This window comes from Polyodon spathula, chromosome 13 (genome assembly GCF_017654505.1).
Source record: "Polyodon spathula isolate WHYD16114869_AA chromosome 13, ASM1765450v1, whole genome shotgun sequence".
In the NCBI taxonomy this organism is placed as follows: domain Eukaryota; kingdom Metazoa; phylum Chordata; class Actinopteri; order Acipenseriformes; family Polyodontidae; genus Polyodon; species Polyodon spathula.
The window spans coordinates 20,488,102-20,507,187 of NC_054546.1; the positions used below are offsets into that span (position 1 = coordinate 20,488,102).

A 19,086-nucleotide genomic window follows, 5' to 3' on the forward strand; every position below is an offset into this window, starting at 1 on the left:
ACTGCAGGTGTTCCTGGGTAGCTGGCCACGTGAGGCTCAAAATAAGGGAAGCAGGGTGATTGAAATTGTTCAATGAATGTTCAGTTCAGTCTCACAAAATAAAAACCATGGTGATCAATAATCTGTTAATTGATTTAATTGTTAAATCTCTACCAGAAATGTATAAAAATGTGCTATTATCAGAGGCAAAGCATACTAATTGACATCAAACAATTGAGTAGCACAGCTATTTTGAGAACCCTGCGTAAACCAGACTAACATGGTTGGACATTGTTTTGGATGACGCAGTATTAATTAATTTTTAGACCACTGTTTTATTTTTGTAAACAGCCTGCTGTTGGGATTTATCATGGTTCACAGTGCAGAGTTGATCTATTCAGTTTATTTAATGAGATTTTAAAGACAAATAAACCTGGATACAATGAGACAACTCCCCTGTCTTGACTCCTGGTGTATCTCAGCAAAAAAGCAGCAAAGAAGAAGTCATTGTGAAATAGGAAATACATTATGATCTGGCTTCTGCCCTGTTCACACAATATGGTTATATTTTGATGTTTAATTTTGGCCTTCATTTCTTGGAAAGGTTTATTTTAATGTTAATGAAAATAATAACTAGATGCATTTAATATCGAATCAACTACAGCAGCAACAGCAGCGATTCCCATTTCTTTAGTACCATTCATCATAAGGATCCCAAAGCGCTTCACAAGAAAAAAACATCAACCATTAAATTAAAAACAGTCTAATACAACATGCAATGAAACAGAAATTAAGAAATTGTGGTTTTAATTGTAAAATTTTAAAAAGATAAAGCTAGTTTGTAAAATACTGTAGCATAATTAAGAAACTAAAACAAAAATGTTGTAGAATTGGATTTAAAAAAAAAAAAGTGTGGGATAAATCACCATTATAAAGCAATGCTGTTTCTGTGTAGAAGGGGCAGAATGAAATCTGTGTATTACTGCAGCAGATTGTAGACATTTTTTTCAGTGTTTTAAATAGGTTAGGGCTTTAGTGCTTTGCCAAAACAGGTCACATTACTGCTGTAATCTTTGTGCTGTTGTGTCATCAGCTCCAAATAAAATGTTTTCATTAAATTTACATGTTAATTTCATCTAGGGATTTATAAAATGAAGTTAAAAGGCCTCTTGACTGAGAGTAAGCAGATTTGACTCCAGTTCTTCTGTTCTGCTGCCTGTGCATACAGTATCCACACCCACAGCTTTATAGTTCAGAAACTCTTGGTGTATTTAATTAAGTTTGTTTTCCCCGCTGGGGTATACACAGTACTGGAGGGGTATTTATTTTAAATGTTAGAGTTTTGCATATTTCTAGAGAAATGCTTGTGCACTTGCCATAGACTTGCTTTGAGGGATGATCTTTAGCTTTTGAGTGAGATTCATAATCTGGGGCATGGAGTCTGTCTGTCTGACTTGCTATCTGCTGTTTTACAGTAAGCTATTGAAAGTAAAATACTCTGAGGGATTATATGAAGGGCTGCATGTGCAATTTACAGTTAATATAGGTCATGGAAATCTGCTGTACCTTTTACTTTAGAATAAGTTACAGCTGTGTTACTGTGTTGCTATTGAAATTGAAAGTCAAATGCTGACCTTTTGAATCCCTTGTTTGTTTGTTTGTTTGTTTGTTTGTGTATAGATGTAGTATATTCGGTCTAGACTCGGGGGGGGGGGGTAATGGTACAGTACTCCAGAGGCCTTGGGATGTGCAATTGAGCTGTCAGAGTGGGACAGTCCTTCATGAATTGTCAGTAGATTAAGATGATTGGTGAGAGGTTGAAATTCCCCCAGTAGTACAAAGAAGACTGCCAACCATCTCTGCTTCACAGTACACATAGTTTAACAGCTGTGCTAGAAAAACCGGTAAAAACATGAAATACGGTACTACTATTATGGCTTCCGGTAGACTATTTTGCGATATCATTATGTAGTTCTTCTATTACATTATGTTAAATAAAAGATCTATAGTATGTTCATATAGTCATTGTGCCTAAATCCTAAAATTCTAGGTGATGCAAAACTTTTGGAGATAGCTGTAAATGAGCCTGGCTCTCTCTTGCATAGCTGTAAATGAGCCTGGCTTTCTCTTGCATAGCTGTAAATGAGCCTGGCTCTCTCTTGCATAGCTGTAAATGAGCCTGGCAGTTTATTTAAGAACATGGAGCACCATAATAAAGTAAGTAAGCCGTACTGGCATGCCCTTCCATGGATACAGATTTCAGTTTGTTTTCATTTTTAAATCCCTGCTGCCAGTATTCAAATCTGGTGCACTTGGGAAGGATTACAGGCCTGGGAAATTGACTAATGCAAAACCAAGCAGTGAGTTCCTGTAAAATGGGTTCCAAGGACCCAATTACTGCAGAAATGTTTCAAAGAGCCAGTCTGGACTCATTGGAGAGCACCTCCAGAGCTGCTTTCAACACTTTACAACGACCTTGATGATGAAAACAGAAAAAAGATTTCTAAAGTAAATGCATAACTATATTATATTACTTTCACATATGTATTTTAATTCAATAAAAAATTAAAAGGCAGATAATTTAAATGTATTTGTCAAAGATACTGCAAAAAAAAAAAAAAAAAAAAATACAAATCAATTACTCTTCTATCCTAATGGGTCAAGATATTCTTGGTTTCATAATATTTGTTGTTGTGCACTTGCTAATAACCAGTTTCTGCTAAGTGCAACAAATATGTTCAATTTAAACAGCACAAGTGAATTCATCAGTAATATCAGCATACATGAGCAAATAGAGAAGGTAAGCTGCAGATGTACACTGTGAAACTGCCATGGTTGAGCGGCACCACCACAGTGATTTGATGGCATTGTACACTACTTATTCATTAGTGGCACATATAGTAAAACATCTTTTTGCAAACTGAAACTGAGCTGTTGTATTCAGCAAAATAACTGATACAAATTCTGTCTGTACAGAAAACCCCAAAATGATTAATATTTTATTTGTTTTAAGATCTACGGCTTGCCTTTTATTTATTCTTATTTATTTCAGGTGTCATGGTAGTTAATGAAATATACAAGGAAAAACATACATACAAATACACAAAATATGACTACCACGTTTGGAGAAAATAAATATATACAATAATTGAACACACATTTTTTCTTTTGTTTTAAATAGATATTCTTATCAATGTTCAGTCTTTCCACTATAAAAAAGCACTGCCCATCTTTACCGGTCACAACACAAAACGTCATCATTCGTGCGCCACTGTCCAATCTAAGTAACACATACACAAGCAGTTATGGAGAAAAATTGAAAAAAAAAAAGTGTAATAAGAAAACTCATTCCTTTCACTTAGCCAGCTTCTTTTTAATTAAGCATAAAATAGTTTAGAATAATTTGTTTAAAAAATTGTTGAATTTTTTTCTTATTGAACATTCATATTTTGCTTCGTAATTTCAAATTCAAATGTTTTACATCATAGTTTTCTTTTGTACTGAAAAGGTAGGAGGGCTTGTAAACTTACATAAGACCACACTGACATATCTAGAGTAGAGAGAACACGTAACAAACAATACAAAAATAAACTGCACTTTACGCTTTGGTTTCAACAAACACATGATGCAGCCAATCAGAATCACGTTAAAACACAATAAACAAATCCTCCCCTCTAGGACGGGCTGTGGATTGAATCAGCCTATCCATGACTTACTTTGTTAACAAGCATGCGCTGAGGCAGGAACTGCCAAATCACTCACTCATTCGATTGCCTGTCCTTTAAAGCAGGTAGTCTAGAGGCACACTAGAAGCGCTTTTGTTAATGACAGTCAGTGTTTCTAGATGCCCGTCACAGACCTTTTGCTGCCAGTCAAACTGACTGATGGATGGCTTCAGTCTACTACCCATCAACTAGCTTTTGAAACAGTCTGATGGGTATTTACCAGTTAATGGAAATGCTGATCTTACTACCTGAGACAAATGTTCCCATTTTTTAAAAGCATTCCCAGGTGTATTGCTGGAGCTCTGTGTGTTCTTTATATACTTTTAACATCTACTGTAATACTTTTGCAGTCCATTCTCTGTAAGTAGATGGGTAGATTTAACCAGTGCCGAAGAACATCTGGCCTTTTGGTTTCATCCATTTAAGATACTGGCTAGGCTACCGTATCTGCTCTCCACTGAAGTCGCTAAACAAATATGTGGATTTCAACTCCTCTGTGCAGAATGGGTCAGACAATGATTGTTTTAGAAGTATATTTTTAAAGATCAGGCAAGCCAGGGTTTTTTAAATGTTGTCTTATACAGAGCCTTGGCGAGTTAACATGCTGCTGAATCTAACAGGGTTACTGTCAGTCCCTTCTCTGAGGAATTTGAAGCAGTAAATGAAATGTCATGTGTTCCACTGGGCTGGTCATTAGAAATCTGTACCATTGTGCAGTCCTGGGGACTCCGCTCTGCACTGCAATGCCCCTGGGATCCAGGGACTCGGCCGCTGTCATGTAAGAAAGGGCTTCAGTGACGGGAGATGGAGGAGGCTTCACAAAAAGAACCACAACATAACACTGAACTCAGTTGCACACTTTAACATAAACAGTGGACTGCTACAGTGGCTTGCGAAAGTATTGACCCCCCACCTTGGCATTTTTCCTATTTTGTTGCCTTACAACCTGGTATTAAAATGGATTTTTTGGGGGTTTGTATCATTTGATATACACAACTTGCCTACCACTTTGAAGATGCAAAATATTTTTTATTGTGAAACAAACAAGAAATTGGTGTGTCTAAAAGCTTCTGCAAATGTATTTTATGGTGGATGTTCTCCTTTTCACTTCTCTTTTACAGGTTTTTCAAACTGGAGGTATGTCAACCTAGTTCAGGCTGATGGGCAGATACAATATAATTTGCTAAGCCTTTTATATTTTGTTATATGAATGAATACAAACATGGTAATTTTCGCCAAGGAATACATTTCAAACAAGTTTTGTCTGAATTTAGCAGTGTTGCACAAGCTGCAGAGCACAGTGCTTCACCTAGGGGCTGCAGTGCACAGCGCAACTTTAATATATTTCCCCACCTCGCTTCTCCACAATCAGCTTCTTATCAGAATAGTTTTTTGCTGGAAGTAAGCATGGCAAATAAAATAGACAGAAATCAGTAGATGATAAAGTGTTCATTGTGAGGATTCCATCATATTTATTAAATCAAGCCTGCCGTTCATTCATTTTGGCACAGATCTGTTCTATGGCTGTGTGGACGTTACTGTATACTCCCCTTTATATTCTTATTAATAACTCCTGATTGAAACCCTGTTTGTTTTATTAAGTCTTAATATCTAATAATTTGTCATTTCCAGTGAGACACTAACTTTTTTTACTTTTCATTTCTCGGTTCCTTATCTATTTAAAGGGAATCTCTGTTTCATTTTCTGATCAGAATTTGCAGTAGTTCCCTAAATCCCTTAACTGCTTAACTGAGCTGGATACAGAAGCAGAGTATATTTATCAGTGGTATCATTCTGAGATTACAAAAGCTAACAAGAATGAAATGATTGCATACACAACTGTTTGAATTGATTAAATAAATTGGCTCAGAGGGTAGAAGAGTAGAAAGATAACTACATTTTAAAAGCTAATTTGGAAGTAAGAAGATGCAAAATGATCAATCGCCATACCTCAGTAAAAACCCTCTTTGATCAGCAGTACGAATTTTCATTTAAATTTGCATTTAAAAGAGAATTAACACTTTATAAAATGAACACATCTACTGTATTAGAATAACCAAGACAATTATATAAATAATAATATAATATATAAATAAAACAACAGGGTTACGATGCAAAAAAATGAATTATGGAGTAAACGTATTGAAACTAAGGATGCAATTTTGCTAATTTCATGGTCATTTTTCCTACTATGCTCCATTTTTTAATGTGAGCACCATCTTTTAATAGCATGACATTAACAAGTGGATGCAAAGTACTGTAGGATAAGTAAGCAATAAGGCACCACAGGGAGTGTGATATACTCCCAATATCACCAGTATAAAAACTGACCCGAGAAAAGATAGTTCCACTTTTTTTTTTTTTTAAATGAAACCAAAAATGCATTAATTAAAAATATTTTGTTTGCTCATTAAATTTTAATGTACAATATTACTAGCCAAATTTCATCATGACAACAGCACAAATGAGACTGCCTTTAAATCACGCAGACCCTTCCTCACAAGACCTGCAACAGTATCAGGTGAGAGTGCCGTGGGTTTTTTTTTTTTGGCTTTTTTAAGCGTTCTTTCTTGTGCGGGTTAAGGAGGTATCCATACCAGATTTGTGCTACCTAAGAGCTGATACCATTGTACCTGGACAAATTTATGTGGAGAGAAATTGTCGAGATGCACTTATAAATATTCTGCATCGGATCACACAGCTGTGTAGCTGTGTGCGACTGGTGACAGCAGGCAGGGCACGGTTGCAACCAGTCGAGGAGAAGAACGTACATAACCAGAGGCAGCTGCAACAACAAACCATTTAACCACTAAAGTCTCTTAAGAGCAAACCAAATCTTTTTTTAAACTATTTTCAGAATGGGATAGGAAACACAGTAGTTCAAGGGGAAGGAGCAGAGAGTGATCAGAGTGCCGAGTTTTGAATTGATTTGAATACTTACTTTTGCTTTTTTCAGTACTTAAAATTATTAATTGTCCGATTCCGACTCATTCATTATATCGTACGCTTCAGTTTCCGAAAAAAGATCAACATTTAATAAATCTCGTCAGTCATGTTTATTGCGATAAATTCCAATAGGTCTGGATGGTGTATGTATATCTACTAGTGATTTGCCACTTTTTGAAAAGTGCTGACCCATGGTGATATACTGTACCATCAACACCCCCATGGTGATATACTGTACTATCAACACCCCCATGTGACCGTTTTGACCAATCAGGAGTATTTATAATACCCATTTTGTAAATGACATTTAAAGAGTTGGCCTGTTGTGTTTCAGATTTGATATGCACAGGAAAAACAGAAGAACTGGTCCATAGACAAGTTAATATCTCCAATGGTTGGTTCATTTAAAGGTGAAGCAACTTCCAAAGTGTTATCATTTTTGGCCATCACTTGTAGGCAAAATTCCCATCTGAAGGTCTTTTATGATAAGCAACAACACCAGTTCTGGTGAACACATTGTGAATCCTCTTTGCTGAAATGCTTCCATCTCCAGTGATGCTGCTGATTTCTCTGAGGAATCCCTCCAGAGACAGAGCGCCCTTATAAAAGCTGACCACAGTATTATTGCAGTTTTTACTGTACCATGCTTTTCCCACAAATTTACCATAGTTTATACTGGTTTGTCAACTTTTTTAATATGCTTTACCATACCTCTGTGCTTTACCATTCTTTCACTATGCTGTATTACATTTTGCTATGCTTTTACTGTGGGAAACTTTATGGGTAACCTTGAATGAATCCTCTGAGGGGCTTCTCGAGCGGCTGTAACAGAAGGGAATGGATTTAACATCACGAGCAGGGCTTCGAGCCATTCATCAGAGAGCAGACTGTCTTACTCGCTGGCAGGGTCATAGGACCCTTCACTAAAACTACATATTCATGAGTGGAAGCTTTCTCTCCCCTTAAATCACAGCTGTTTGTTTTACGGGCACTGGCAGGCCAGGGCAGAAGAATTTCACCTGGAGTGTAATACAGCACAACTCAAATCTGTGACAAGGCTGTTTCAGTTTGAAGTGTCCTCAGTAGTAAACTCATTCTAAGTGAACTTATTGTTCTGCTTATTGAACTGTTTCAATACCCCTGCAGCTGTGAGATGCTATCTTCCAGGTCTCTACTGCACTGAGATGGGAAAATAACCCTTATAAAGGTGTCCCAGAGTAAAAGCATAGCAAAGTGTAATAATGCAAAGAAAACTTTGGAAAGCAATGGTAAGCACTCTAAAGACCAGAGAGGTATGGTAAAGCATATTAACAAACATGGAAAACCAAGGTAAACTGTGGTTAATGCCCAACATACAGTAACCATGGGAACACTGCAAACATACAGTATTGCCCACAGAGTAACATTGCAAGATACAGAGCAGTAAGAAAGACACATCTAAGTATAGGTGTAGCAGGATTGCGTCACAGCCCAGGCTGGTTACCAACAGGAATTCGACCCAGAGACAGAATGCTATAGTTTTAAAGCACTGTTGCGCACTTTATTTAACCAAACAAAAACCTGACCAAACAAAACATAGCACAAATAAAATGCTCAAACAAAACACCTGTGGGCATTCCTTTTCACTTCCACGTTGCACAAACACTCGCCAACAAGCTTCCTTTTTTATACATAGTTGGAGAATGGCCACACATGTGATAGCTTACAGGGATAGATTTAACCCATCCCTGCCAACCTTAGTCCCCCTGCCACCACACACACTTCTTACAGCAGCAAGGCTTACGCCCTGCCACAACAGGGTATACAGCATTACCCACAGAGGAACACTGTGTAAGATACAGAACAGTAATACACATCTAAATGTAGGGTATACAGCATTACCCACAGAGGAACATTGTGGCAGGCAGGTTTGAAGCAGGGAGGTAACTTGTGTCAACTAAAACTGCCATGAGAGAATGTGAATAAACTGAACTGTATACAAGGTCTGCATTCGTTCTCAAGGCTTGGTTTTGGGAGCGGTGTACTAAACTGTGCCAAGGAATTCTATTTAGTGTAAAACTGGCTTTGATAGTTGGAGACTGAATCCTTCAAACCATTTTCATATCTTCCTCCAAAATCAGGACCAGGTGTTTTGTGGGATTGCAACCTGGTGACTGTATGCAAGTGTTGGTCTACACGATCATTTTAATCACCAAGGCATTTCATTGTACCATGTAGATTGTTAAACTCTGCTTCAAAATAGTTCTCCTATAATATTCAAATAGGACCCTTGGGTCAGGTTTTCATTTTTTTCAGACTTTGTTAGTGCAAGTGCTTTGTGAATTATAGTCATTGGGATTGATCCCATTGCAGCATTTCTTTCTTAATTGAAGCTCTTCAGTTTCCTTAAGGATCATGTCAGCAGTGGCCGGGCTGGCAGTGTTGGGAACATCTGTGCCAACAGCACCAAGCACATCTCGTCACGGTCCGGGTCAATTCCTGGTTTTCAAATAAATTCTCAATTTCGGTTCCTTTTAAAGGACTTGCCATTTATATTTTAGAGACACATAATAATGGTTGTGAGTGTTGCTTTAATTTGAAACCAACTGAATTGACTAACAGTGACTTCAGTTGAAATAATTTGTTGCCACTGTGTGAAGTTCATTGTAACATTTGCAGTTTTGATCAATAATGCTTTGGAATTGATTGAAAGGGAATGGGAATTGGAATTTGGGAATGATTTTGAAGAAGAATTGGAAATCAATAGCAGGAATTGACCATGATCTTGGTCTCGGTCCTCACTGGCTGCTGGGGGATATCGCTCTGATTTAACAATTTTAAATGCTGGTGCTAAACAAGACCAAGGCCTAGGAGAAGAATGTGTTTTTTTTTTTTTTGTGGTTTTTTTTTTTTTGCCCGTCCTTCATTGCAGACACTCCAAGTATCACGCCTTGTCGCACACACTTGTGCTCACCTTCTGAAATATCACACAACTTGCAATGTGTCCATTCCATTTAGTTATTTTAGCGTAATGGTGCCAGCACACTAAATGATATACCAGCTAAAACTAAATTCAGCTAAATAATACTATAGATAACAAGGGAAGTTATATCTGTGGTACTAAAGGGAAGTGACACCTGCTGTGCACTTTGGTTATATGCACTGATATCTGCTTATGTGTTTCTCTCTCCTTTTTGACCTGTAATAAAGCATCTCTGTTGCTGCTACAGCACGGAATTGCTGCCCCAAGGCAATGTTCTAGTAAACCGGGGTCAAATAACTGGGGGAAAAAAAAGGGCTATGGATGTAAAGGGCTATGGGTATAAAGGTTTTAATGGTGGAAAATAGAAAACCCATTTTAATGCAGTGCAGTATCAAAGCTGAGTTTTAATTAGCAGGCATGTGTAGAAGTAGCACACTGCTCCCATGCTGGCTGCACAGTGTGTTGCAGTACCTACTCTTCAGCTTTACACAATTGTTGCCCTTTTACTTGTTTCCGCGTGGGGTTTCAGCAGAGGCCTTGTTTGGTACGCCCCTCATGGGTGGCTGTCTTTATTTAGCTAGCATTTTCTATTGCCTACCTTTTGAGGCATGTAGCTTTTTTTTTTTTTTTTTTTTTTTCATAAAAGAAGCAGATTGCCCTGATACTTGTGTGATACAGGCATCTGCAATTTTTTTGTCAGATACAGGTGAATAAACAACATGGAAATGATGTCACATTGCTATGATTTATCATACTATTGCTCTTTTTTTTTTTTTATATATATATATATATATATAATATATATATATATATATATATATATATATCTATATATATATATATATATATATATATATATATTTTTTTTTTATGTAAGACTACAAGCTGATTTCCACGGTGCTGTAAGAAACAAGCTGATTTCAACCCCATTTATGGACAGAAAGACCACTCATGTTAAAGGCAACCCTTTATTGTGTATTTTCAAGGTTTGAATCTGAACTTTACTTTGTAAATTACAGTGTTGCACTTGTGTCTCAGGATCCAGCCTGTTTTGCAGATCAGAAATCTTAAGACTTCCAGGCAACACAGTATAAAAGACACACACACACACACACACACACACACAGCGCTCCCAAGTTCCTACAGGACTGTACCTAGCCTCTCACTTTAACAATTGGTAACATTGTTTAATCTAATATGCTATAGAATGACTGAAAATATTGGATTTCTGTACTCACTGGGCCATGGCATATTCCATTCCAGATGAATGAATGATATAGGCGTGGGTGATATTGTGGCAGTTCGTATTCATAAAACAATGGAACAAAGGAAAGTTTGAAATGGGTGTTAAACACTGTCTCCTGTGTCAGCCATGATTTAAATGTGGGAAAACTAGTCAGTCTCCCCATGTTGTTCAGACTGATTTTAAGTTACCCTGATTTAATTTGCAGACTTAATTACTCAGAATACTCATTTTAACTGCTCAAAATAACCCAATATGATTTACTTAGGCTATATAAACATTTATACATATGCACCTTGTTTGTTTCTGTGTTTCCTAGGCTTCTGGTTGTCATGTGCTATTATTAAACAGGGTCTCAATGGGGCTGAGCTGTTTGTAGTAATCTTCTAGATCCTGTTTCTGATCTGAGGGCCCATTTCCGTGATACTTGGGTTATCAATTCACCTTCTTAAAGGGCACTTTGTGCTAATCCTGCTGGATTACTGATGAGAACTGGGAGGATGATAATCCCACTCCCTTTCATTGACTTCCTCAATCAGGCTAATCCCACTCCCTTTTATTGACTTTCTCACAGAGGCTAATCCCACTCCCTTTTATTGGCTTTCTCACAGTCAAGCTAATCCCACTCCCTTTCATTGACATCCTACAGTACACATTTGGAATGTTAATGTTGTTTGAGTGAGTCTTCAATTTTTTAATGAAAAAATAAGTTAATTTGTTTACTGCAACAGTTCAGAAATTTACTCATATTTGTTTGCCTAATTGACAAATGGGTCTTCTTTCTTCCCCAGACCTCCCTTTGGGCCTGATCCTAATCCGTCAGAAAGCCCTGGTGGGAAAGCTGCCCGGCGACCATGAAGTCTATAAAATCACAAAAATCGTCGTAATCCCTCTTTCGGATGATGAGCCGCAGGATTTAGAGCTGGAGGTGAGAGTTTTTAGTCCGAGAGAGAGAGAGCAAGACAGAGAGAGACACTTGCAATTCTGGTAAATGACTGGATGATTTTGGATGGATGTTAGCCTTTTTAATTCCCTGGCTGTCACAGCACCCCGGATGATAAACAATCTCCTTCCTTCTATTAAACACTGTCAGTCCTGTATTGTCACATGTCCCTGACTGTGTTTCTATGGATCTTTTTTGTTTTCCAGACTTGACTCTTATTACTTTCTGTTGATAACTAATCTCTTCCTGTATTGTAGGTCAGATTTAGTCTCTTGGGTGTGTGACCTGCAACACAGAAATAGATTAAGTGGCAGACATCTAATGTACTTGAAAATATTTACTTGAAAAAAAGCAAAGAAAGAAACAAATATGTGACCAGTCAGTACAAAATTAGTGGCATAATACCATTAGGGCCAGTGATAATGTTCCCAGTTCTACAGTAACACAATTGATTTTAAAACCTTGGTTATCTTCATTAAGCCACATAGTCTCAAAGTAAAGCATGTGGGATGGTTACTGCTTTGAACCTGAGAATTTAACAGTGTAATCCTCTTACTGTACCTTCCAGTGTAGGGGTGTGGAAGATGGTAGAGACCCTGAACAGGTAAAGTGGGCTTACATGCACTCAGTATTCTGCATACTGCAGTAAGCCACATAAGAGTATGTGGAAAATGCATATTGTGTTCGAATGATTTAGAATATGCAATCCCCAGTTGACATACAACTTTGGTAGTATGCTGAATACAGAGCTCCGGTAATTTGATGTGGAATACTAATCAGAATTTAAAATGCATGTAAACTTGCGGAACGACTTTCTGATCGCCTTTTCAGGTGTAATCCATGTTAAAGACCTTGTGATTGCGTGACACCTGAGCAGCATGGTTAAACAATCAATACATTAAAAAGTTGGACACTTTTACACTTTGTATGGGTGTGCAATATCTTAACCAAAGCATGCTTCTGCTTTTTTAGATTTGCTCAATACTCTTTATTTTTCAGTCATCTTGGTGAAGTGTAAAGCACCCCTGTGTACTAATAGAGATCTGAGTGTCATGTTCACCAAGTACATCTGGTACACCATAGTGGAAAACTGGACACCCCCACCCCCCCCCCCCCCCCCCCCCCCCCATTAACTTGACACCCCCCCCCCCACCCTCCCCCCCCCCCCCCCCCCCTGCAGTAATCTGGGTATTTCTTGTTCTTGGAGCAAACGGAATAGTTAGACCTGGATAGTTTTTTTTTTTTTTCTAATGTCGGTGGACCACGCAATAAACAGTGCAGCTGGGGGCTCCTGAGTGGCGCATCTGATAAAGGCACTCTGCCCTATAGCTTGGATATTGGCGGTTTGAATCCAGGCTGTGCCACTACTGACAGTGGACGGGAGTTCCCAGGGGGGAGCTGCATGGCGGGCTTTCAGACTGAAAAAAAACAGACAGCTGACGGCAACAAATTTAAACTCGCAATAAATATACACATTGTTGTGAGAGGTCTTTTTAAAGTTTTTAAAAATGAGTGAGATTCCTTTCGTGACATTTGATCTTTTCAGAGGCATGACAATATAATGGCTAGAATTTCAAGAAGCAAAACCAAGCGACACAGATTTAACAAGTCAACAACAATGAATCAAAGAAAACTAAAAGTCTTAGTCAGCTGGTGTTTTTATTGATTTGATGAAACGTAAAGAAATGGCAATCGACTTAAAAACAGTGTCTTGAAAATGTAAACTGTCTGTTAAGATAAATCTATGCTTCAGTGCATAATTCAGCTGATCAAGAGTATTCAATTTTGTTATGTTAGCCTACCTGCTGGTCTCAATTGCTCTGTAAACAGTGCTGACATAAACCGCAATGATAGCCTGTTAGTGATGAAGCATTTAAAAATGCCAATAATGGCAATTTTTGTATAGTTGGTTTCTCCAGGTCAGTGGCAGTAATGCATCTGTAGTGAAATGTGTCTTTGCCTCCTTTTCTGTATCTTTTCATTATCAACAAAATACATGATTGGCATTTTTAAATGCTTCATCACTAACAAGGATAACATTGCGGGTTATGTCAGCTCTGTTTACAGAGCGATTGAGACCAACACGGAGGCTTCATTCATTTTTAATTAATTACAATAAATAGAAATGTTGAAAACTTCCAGTATAATGTTTACAACAAATAGAATCTTGTTTAAGTCATAATTTTTTCTCCAAAGCTGAAGGATATATAATACAATTGTTTGTTTTTTTGAAAAATAAAAACACTTTTTTAAAATGTTTGTATCTGTTTTATAAGCGCTATAACATTCCAGGGCGTGCGTTGTGTTGCATTAACATTTGGTACTGCTTTATTGGTTGTGTTTCCCTACTTTACAAGCTGCTGTGTTGAGTGCATGTGAGCGCAACACACAAAAACTCTCTTTAGCTATATATGATGGAGATTTTAGACCTTTTTTGGAGGTATTAATTTTCCTCCTGCTTCTGTATCTGATTTTTTAAGGTCTCAAATTTTGGGTTGCAATGGGATCTATAAACTATGCTGCCGCTTCCTTTCAGTAATTATGTAACCTTTCCACGGACCACCTGAAGGGAGCTGGCGGACCACTAGTGTGTTGTGGTGCTTTAAACTTTTGAGTTTTAAAAGATCTGATGACTGAAATAAATAAATGAAATGAAATAAATAAAATTAAAGTGAATCTCAACAATTGATGCACTCGCAAGGAAGGGTTTTTATTTTTATAATATTGGTTCAAAAAGGACTCCGTTTCCTGAAGCAGTGGCAGATACAAGGTTTGTTGTTTGTACAGAAAACACTATCATCCTGAATAATGCTTCTGTTTGGCAAATTTAGTGAGAGTAAGCAGAAGAGGTATAAATAATGAGTGAACTATTGTTACTACTATTTTTCTCTACGTTTACTATACAGACAGAACAGTGGGGTAGGTGGGGCTGGCAGAGTTAAACATTGTCACATGATTGGAATGGACTGAGGAAGGCTGTTCGTGCCAGCATGTAGGATTTTCCAGACAAGCTCAAAGCCAGGTAAAGACAGATTTACAGAAATGAAACTCAATATTGGAGCAACAGAACCCACAGCCGCTTAGAGTAGTGAGAATTTTATTAGTGCTTGTAACAAAGTAACTTGTTTAAAGTCGTTTCCTGTGGAGTATATCCCTGCCCACTGACTTCAGTGTCCTATACCACCTGTTGCTACGGGAACTGTTTGCAAAGCAGGAAGACCTTCAAGGCAGTGACATGTCAAGGAAAGCAAAAAGAATAAATAAATAAAACAAATTTTCCTGAGGCACTGCTAAAGAGGGAAGTTGAGATTAATTGACACATTTTTTTGTGATTTTAAATAAACAAATAAATAATTTTAAAAAATTGACACTCCCATTTGATTTCACTCACAATCTGAATGCATACCCCTCAAGTGGCCCATGAACAGGTACTGTGCAAACCTAATCAGTACCAGCAGCACTTCTCTGTCAGCTCATGGTTACCAAGTGACAAATCGTTCCCCTGATTAGAGGAAGAGGCTGCTTCTATGAATGGTTTCCCAGCATGATTAACTAGCAACCAGAGGATGCAATGTTTGGGAAGGTGATGAGCATGATGATGATGATGTCTATCTCCTTCATACAGCTGTGTAAGAAGCACCATTTTGGGATTAACAAACCTGAGAAGATCACCCAATCTCCAGATGAGTCCAAGTTTCTGCTCAAGACCCTCAGTCAGATTAAATCCAATGTGGGCGTTCCCATAAAGAAGAAGGTGAGTAGAGACCGAACACCTTTAAAACACATCACTGTTCTACTGGTGAAAGGTACAGTAAACAGGGTGCCCAGTATTCAGTCATTTATGTGTCATTCATGTCATTTTGTTTCCAATTCCATTTTTCAGAACGTTCTTGAAACTTAGACCATTACAAGATGTTTCCAGTTAGTTTGCCCGCAAGGGCTTTTTCATCATCACACCATGGCCTCCCAGAGTGCTGAACAAAGTTCAAAATAAACCACAGTATCTCAATGTATAATACACTCAAGTTACAACCAAGTATATAAATGTGCATTAAAAAAAAAAAATGTTTTCAGTTTTGACTTGAAAGAATCCAGTGTTTCTACCTGCCTGATTGTAACTGGAATAGAGTTTGGCTCCAGTTGATTTAAGACTGCTTTTTGGAACTGCTAAAAGTTCAGAATTTTCTGATCTCAAGTAACGAATAGGAATATACAGTTAATAGTTCTTGGAGATAAGATGGCCCTAATCCATGAAGGACCTGGCAAGTTATTACAGCTACTTTTAAAATCAATTCGGTAGGTCACTGGTAACCAATTTAAGGACCGGATCAGTGAAGTAATATGTTGAGAACGATGAGTCTGAGAAAGCAGTCTGGTAGCTGCATTCTGGACAAGCAGAAGCCGTCTACATTTAGTGACAGGTATACCAACAAACAAAGAATTGCAATAAGCTAGACAAGTTATAAATGCATGTATCAACATCTCTGCATCCCTCTTATCCAGCACAGACTTTAATTTGGCAACATTTCTCGGATGATAAAAAGCAATTGGAATATGAAAGTTCAGGGTCCAAGATAACACCCAGGTTTTTTTTTTTTTTTCTAGTGGAAGGTAAAATGGAATTGCCATCAAAAATAATATTGACCCAAGAGGTGACATATAGACACTGAATAAAAAAGGGCCTAAAACAGAACGGGGGAGGGGGGGGGGGGGGGGGCGACGAGCTAAAACCAATTTGGAGCAAGTACCTCTGAGAATCTGGCCCGATGTGTCTCGTTCTTTGTTTTTCTGGACCTGGAGCACAGTTTTTTAAAGCTGTATTGTTTTCCAGATTAGTATCCGGGACTTTGATGTGTTTCACGTGATGCAGGTAAACCTTGTGCATACTGGGAGAGGGAGTGGTTCATATTGCTCGTTCAGAATCCCAGTCCAGAAGCACCCAGAACAACGAGCAGAACTGTTTCACCATCACTGGAGTTTAGTAATTAATTATTCACCGTGCTAAACTGTAATTTATTGTAGTTTTGTATAATCCTCCCGACTTTTAAACTTTCTCCTTGGAAAATGTTACAAATTTAATGTTACTGGTAAATTTTATCCTAAAGCAACTACTGTACTGTAGTTTGTGGAGGACTCCCAACTCTATATGCACATTTGCAAAGAAACTAGCATTCAGAAATGTAAATTCTACATGGCAAAAATATTTTATTAAGCAAAATAGTGTTTAAGCAGTGCCAAATCAAATGAATAACCTGAATGGATTTAGTGTCGTAAACTGGAATGTGCACAAATTTAAACTTGATAACCCCAATGTATGAAGACATGGAACAAATTAATTGCAACAAAACATTTGTGTGTTTTAGATTTGTGTGAAAACCTTTTATTTTATTTTTTGCATTATTAGTGTATTATAAGAACGCTCACCACGCCCTCACCCCCCGCCCACCCACTAGAAAGTTTGACCCCACTCTGGTTAAGAACGGATGTTTTAAATGAAAACAGTGTTGATGATAAAACAATTCTGCACTCTCTGTCTGGGTTAGACCTGCTTCCCTGTAGCGGTAATAGAACACCCATTTCTGAATATAAAGTACAATGCTTGGGATAATTCTTTTGAGTAGTCCTAGAGCACAATCACATTTATAAAAGTCTGTTTTAAGGTTCTTTGACTGAGTTTAGGAGCTGCTAGTCAATTCTAGATGCCTGCCATAGACACAGGTAATGTAAGCTTCAGTACAGCAGTTCAATTCAATAGCTCAACTGAAGCATTAAGGTTTGTGAAAATACAATCTGTGATGAACAAAGAGGCAATTACAGCACAGTATTATATATGTGATTGGGTTCCATTGAACCTTCTCTTTTTCTCCCAGCTGTTGTGGAGTGGAGTTTTTAGAACATGTGTCAGTGTGTTTTATGATTGTACTGTAATTTGCAGTTACTGAACTGTGATAAAACACTTGTGATATATAGCACACACTTTTTTTTTATCAAAATGGGCTGTTCATTTTATATAATTTCAGATTCATTTTTACACTGAAATGTTCTGCAATATATGAACGGTGTATCTCCCTGTCATCTAGATTTGGGTGCCTGACCCTGTTGACAGTGTTTATGACAGGGCTTTCTATTATTTTGTCCAGCACTTGTACATTTTACAGGGCACCTAAACAATGTTTAACCAAAAAAAAAAAAAAAAAAAAAAAAACAATCCTGATATATATATATATATATATATATATATATATATATATATATATATATATATATATATATATATATATATATATATCGATATATATATAATTTATTTTTATGTAACCTTTACCAATTACTCAATTCACGTTGACTTGACCCCTTTGATTCGTTCTGAATACTTAAACCCACTCCAACTACCGAGTGGCAGCAAATTCCTACATTTCTATTGGAGGATTGTAACACACTTGTGAGATTTTAAACAGAATTACAAGAAGTGGAGGATTGTTCGTGCTCGCGAGATTTAAATCTATATTCCAGTTCGATAGGAAGTACTCACACAATCGTGGAATTTACAGAATTGCAAATTGTGGTGAAATGTAAAAAACTCATAAGGATTTCATTGTGGAAGACAGCAATGGAAATAGGAACTGAAAACGTGTGCAAGTACTGTCAAGTTACTATACATATTGTGACAGAAAAAAAGGAAAGTAACCAGAAACATTATTGTCATACAGTATATAAAAAATGATTTACATATAACTCAAATAGCTGAAAATAATCATTGAAAAAGGAAATTAATAAAAAACAAAAAACAGAAGCCCTAATCATAACATCTTAACAGCATTTTAGAAATGTTTTTACATGTATTCAAATCTATGTTGTGGGGTCCCTTACACTCCTAGGGTAAATGCTCTGCTTCCAGTAGATTACAATCAGACCTCAGTGTGTCCTTTATATTGTGTGGTTGACGTGCCTTTGTTCTGGTCTGTTTTATTGAACAAACTCAATGCAATACAAACTGAACTGGGCAATGTACTGCTATAACTTGCCACGCTGCTGGTACCTCTCCACTTCCTGTGCTGTAGGGTACATGCTTTGCTCACTAGCCCAGTGTTTTATCTTTGCTGTGTTTGTGTTTTTATAAATTTGATCACTTGGGTTTTCAGATGATTCTTATTGTTTTGTATTGTCTTTGGTCCCCAGAACACTGTGATTGAGACCTAGGTCTATTCTTCTAGTAACTAACTAAATATAAATACAATAACCATAATGCAACCTGAATTAACCAGTTAACAAATAGACTGGACATGTG

At 37.4% G+C, this 19,086-nt stretch overlaps 1 protein-coding gene across 1 annotated transcript in view; it reads left to right on the top strand.

Moving 5' to 3' along the window:
- LOC121325922 (phosphatidylinositide phosphatase SAC2-like) overlaps positions 1-19,086 on the top strand; it is a 97,609-nt gene that overhangs the window by 54,877 nt on the left and 23,646 nt on the right. The window contains exons 3-4 of the mRNA XM_041268997.1: positions 11,647-11,783; positions 15,424-15,552. Coding sequence (XP_041124931.1) covers positions 11,647-11,783; positions 15,424-15,552 — 266 coding nt within the window. The remainder of the gene's footprint in view (positions 1-11,646; positions 11,784-15,423; positions 15,553-19,086) is intronic.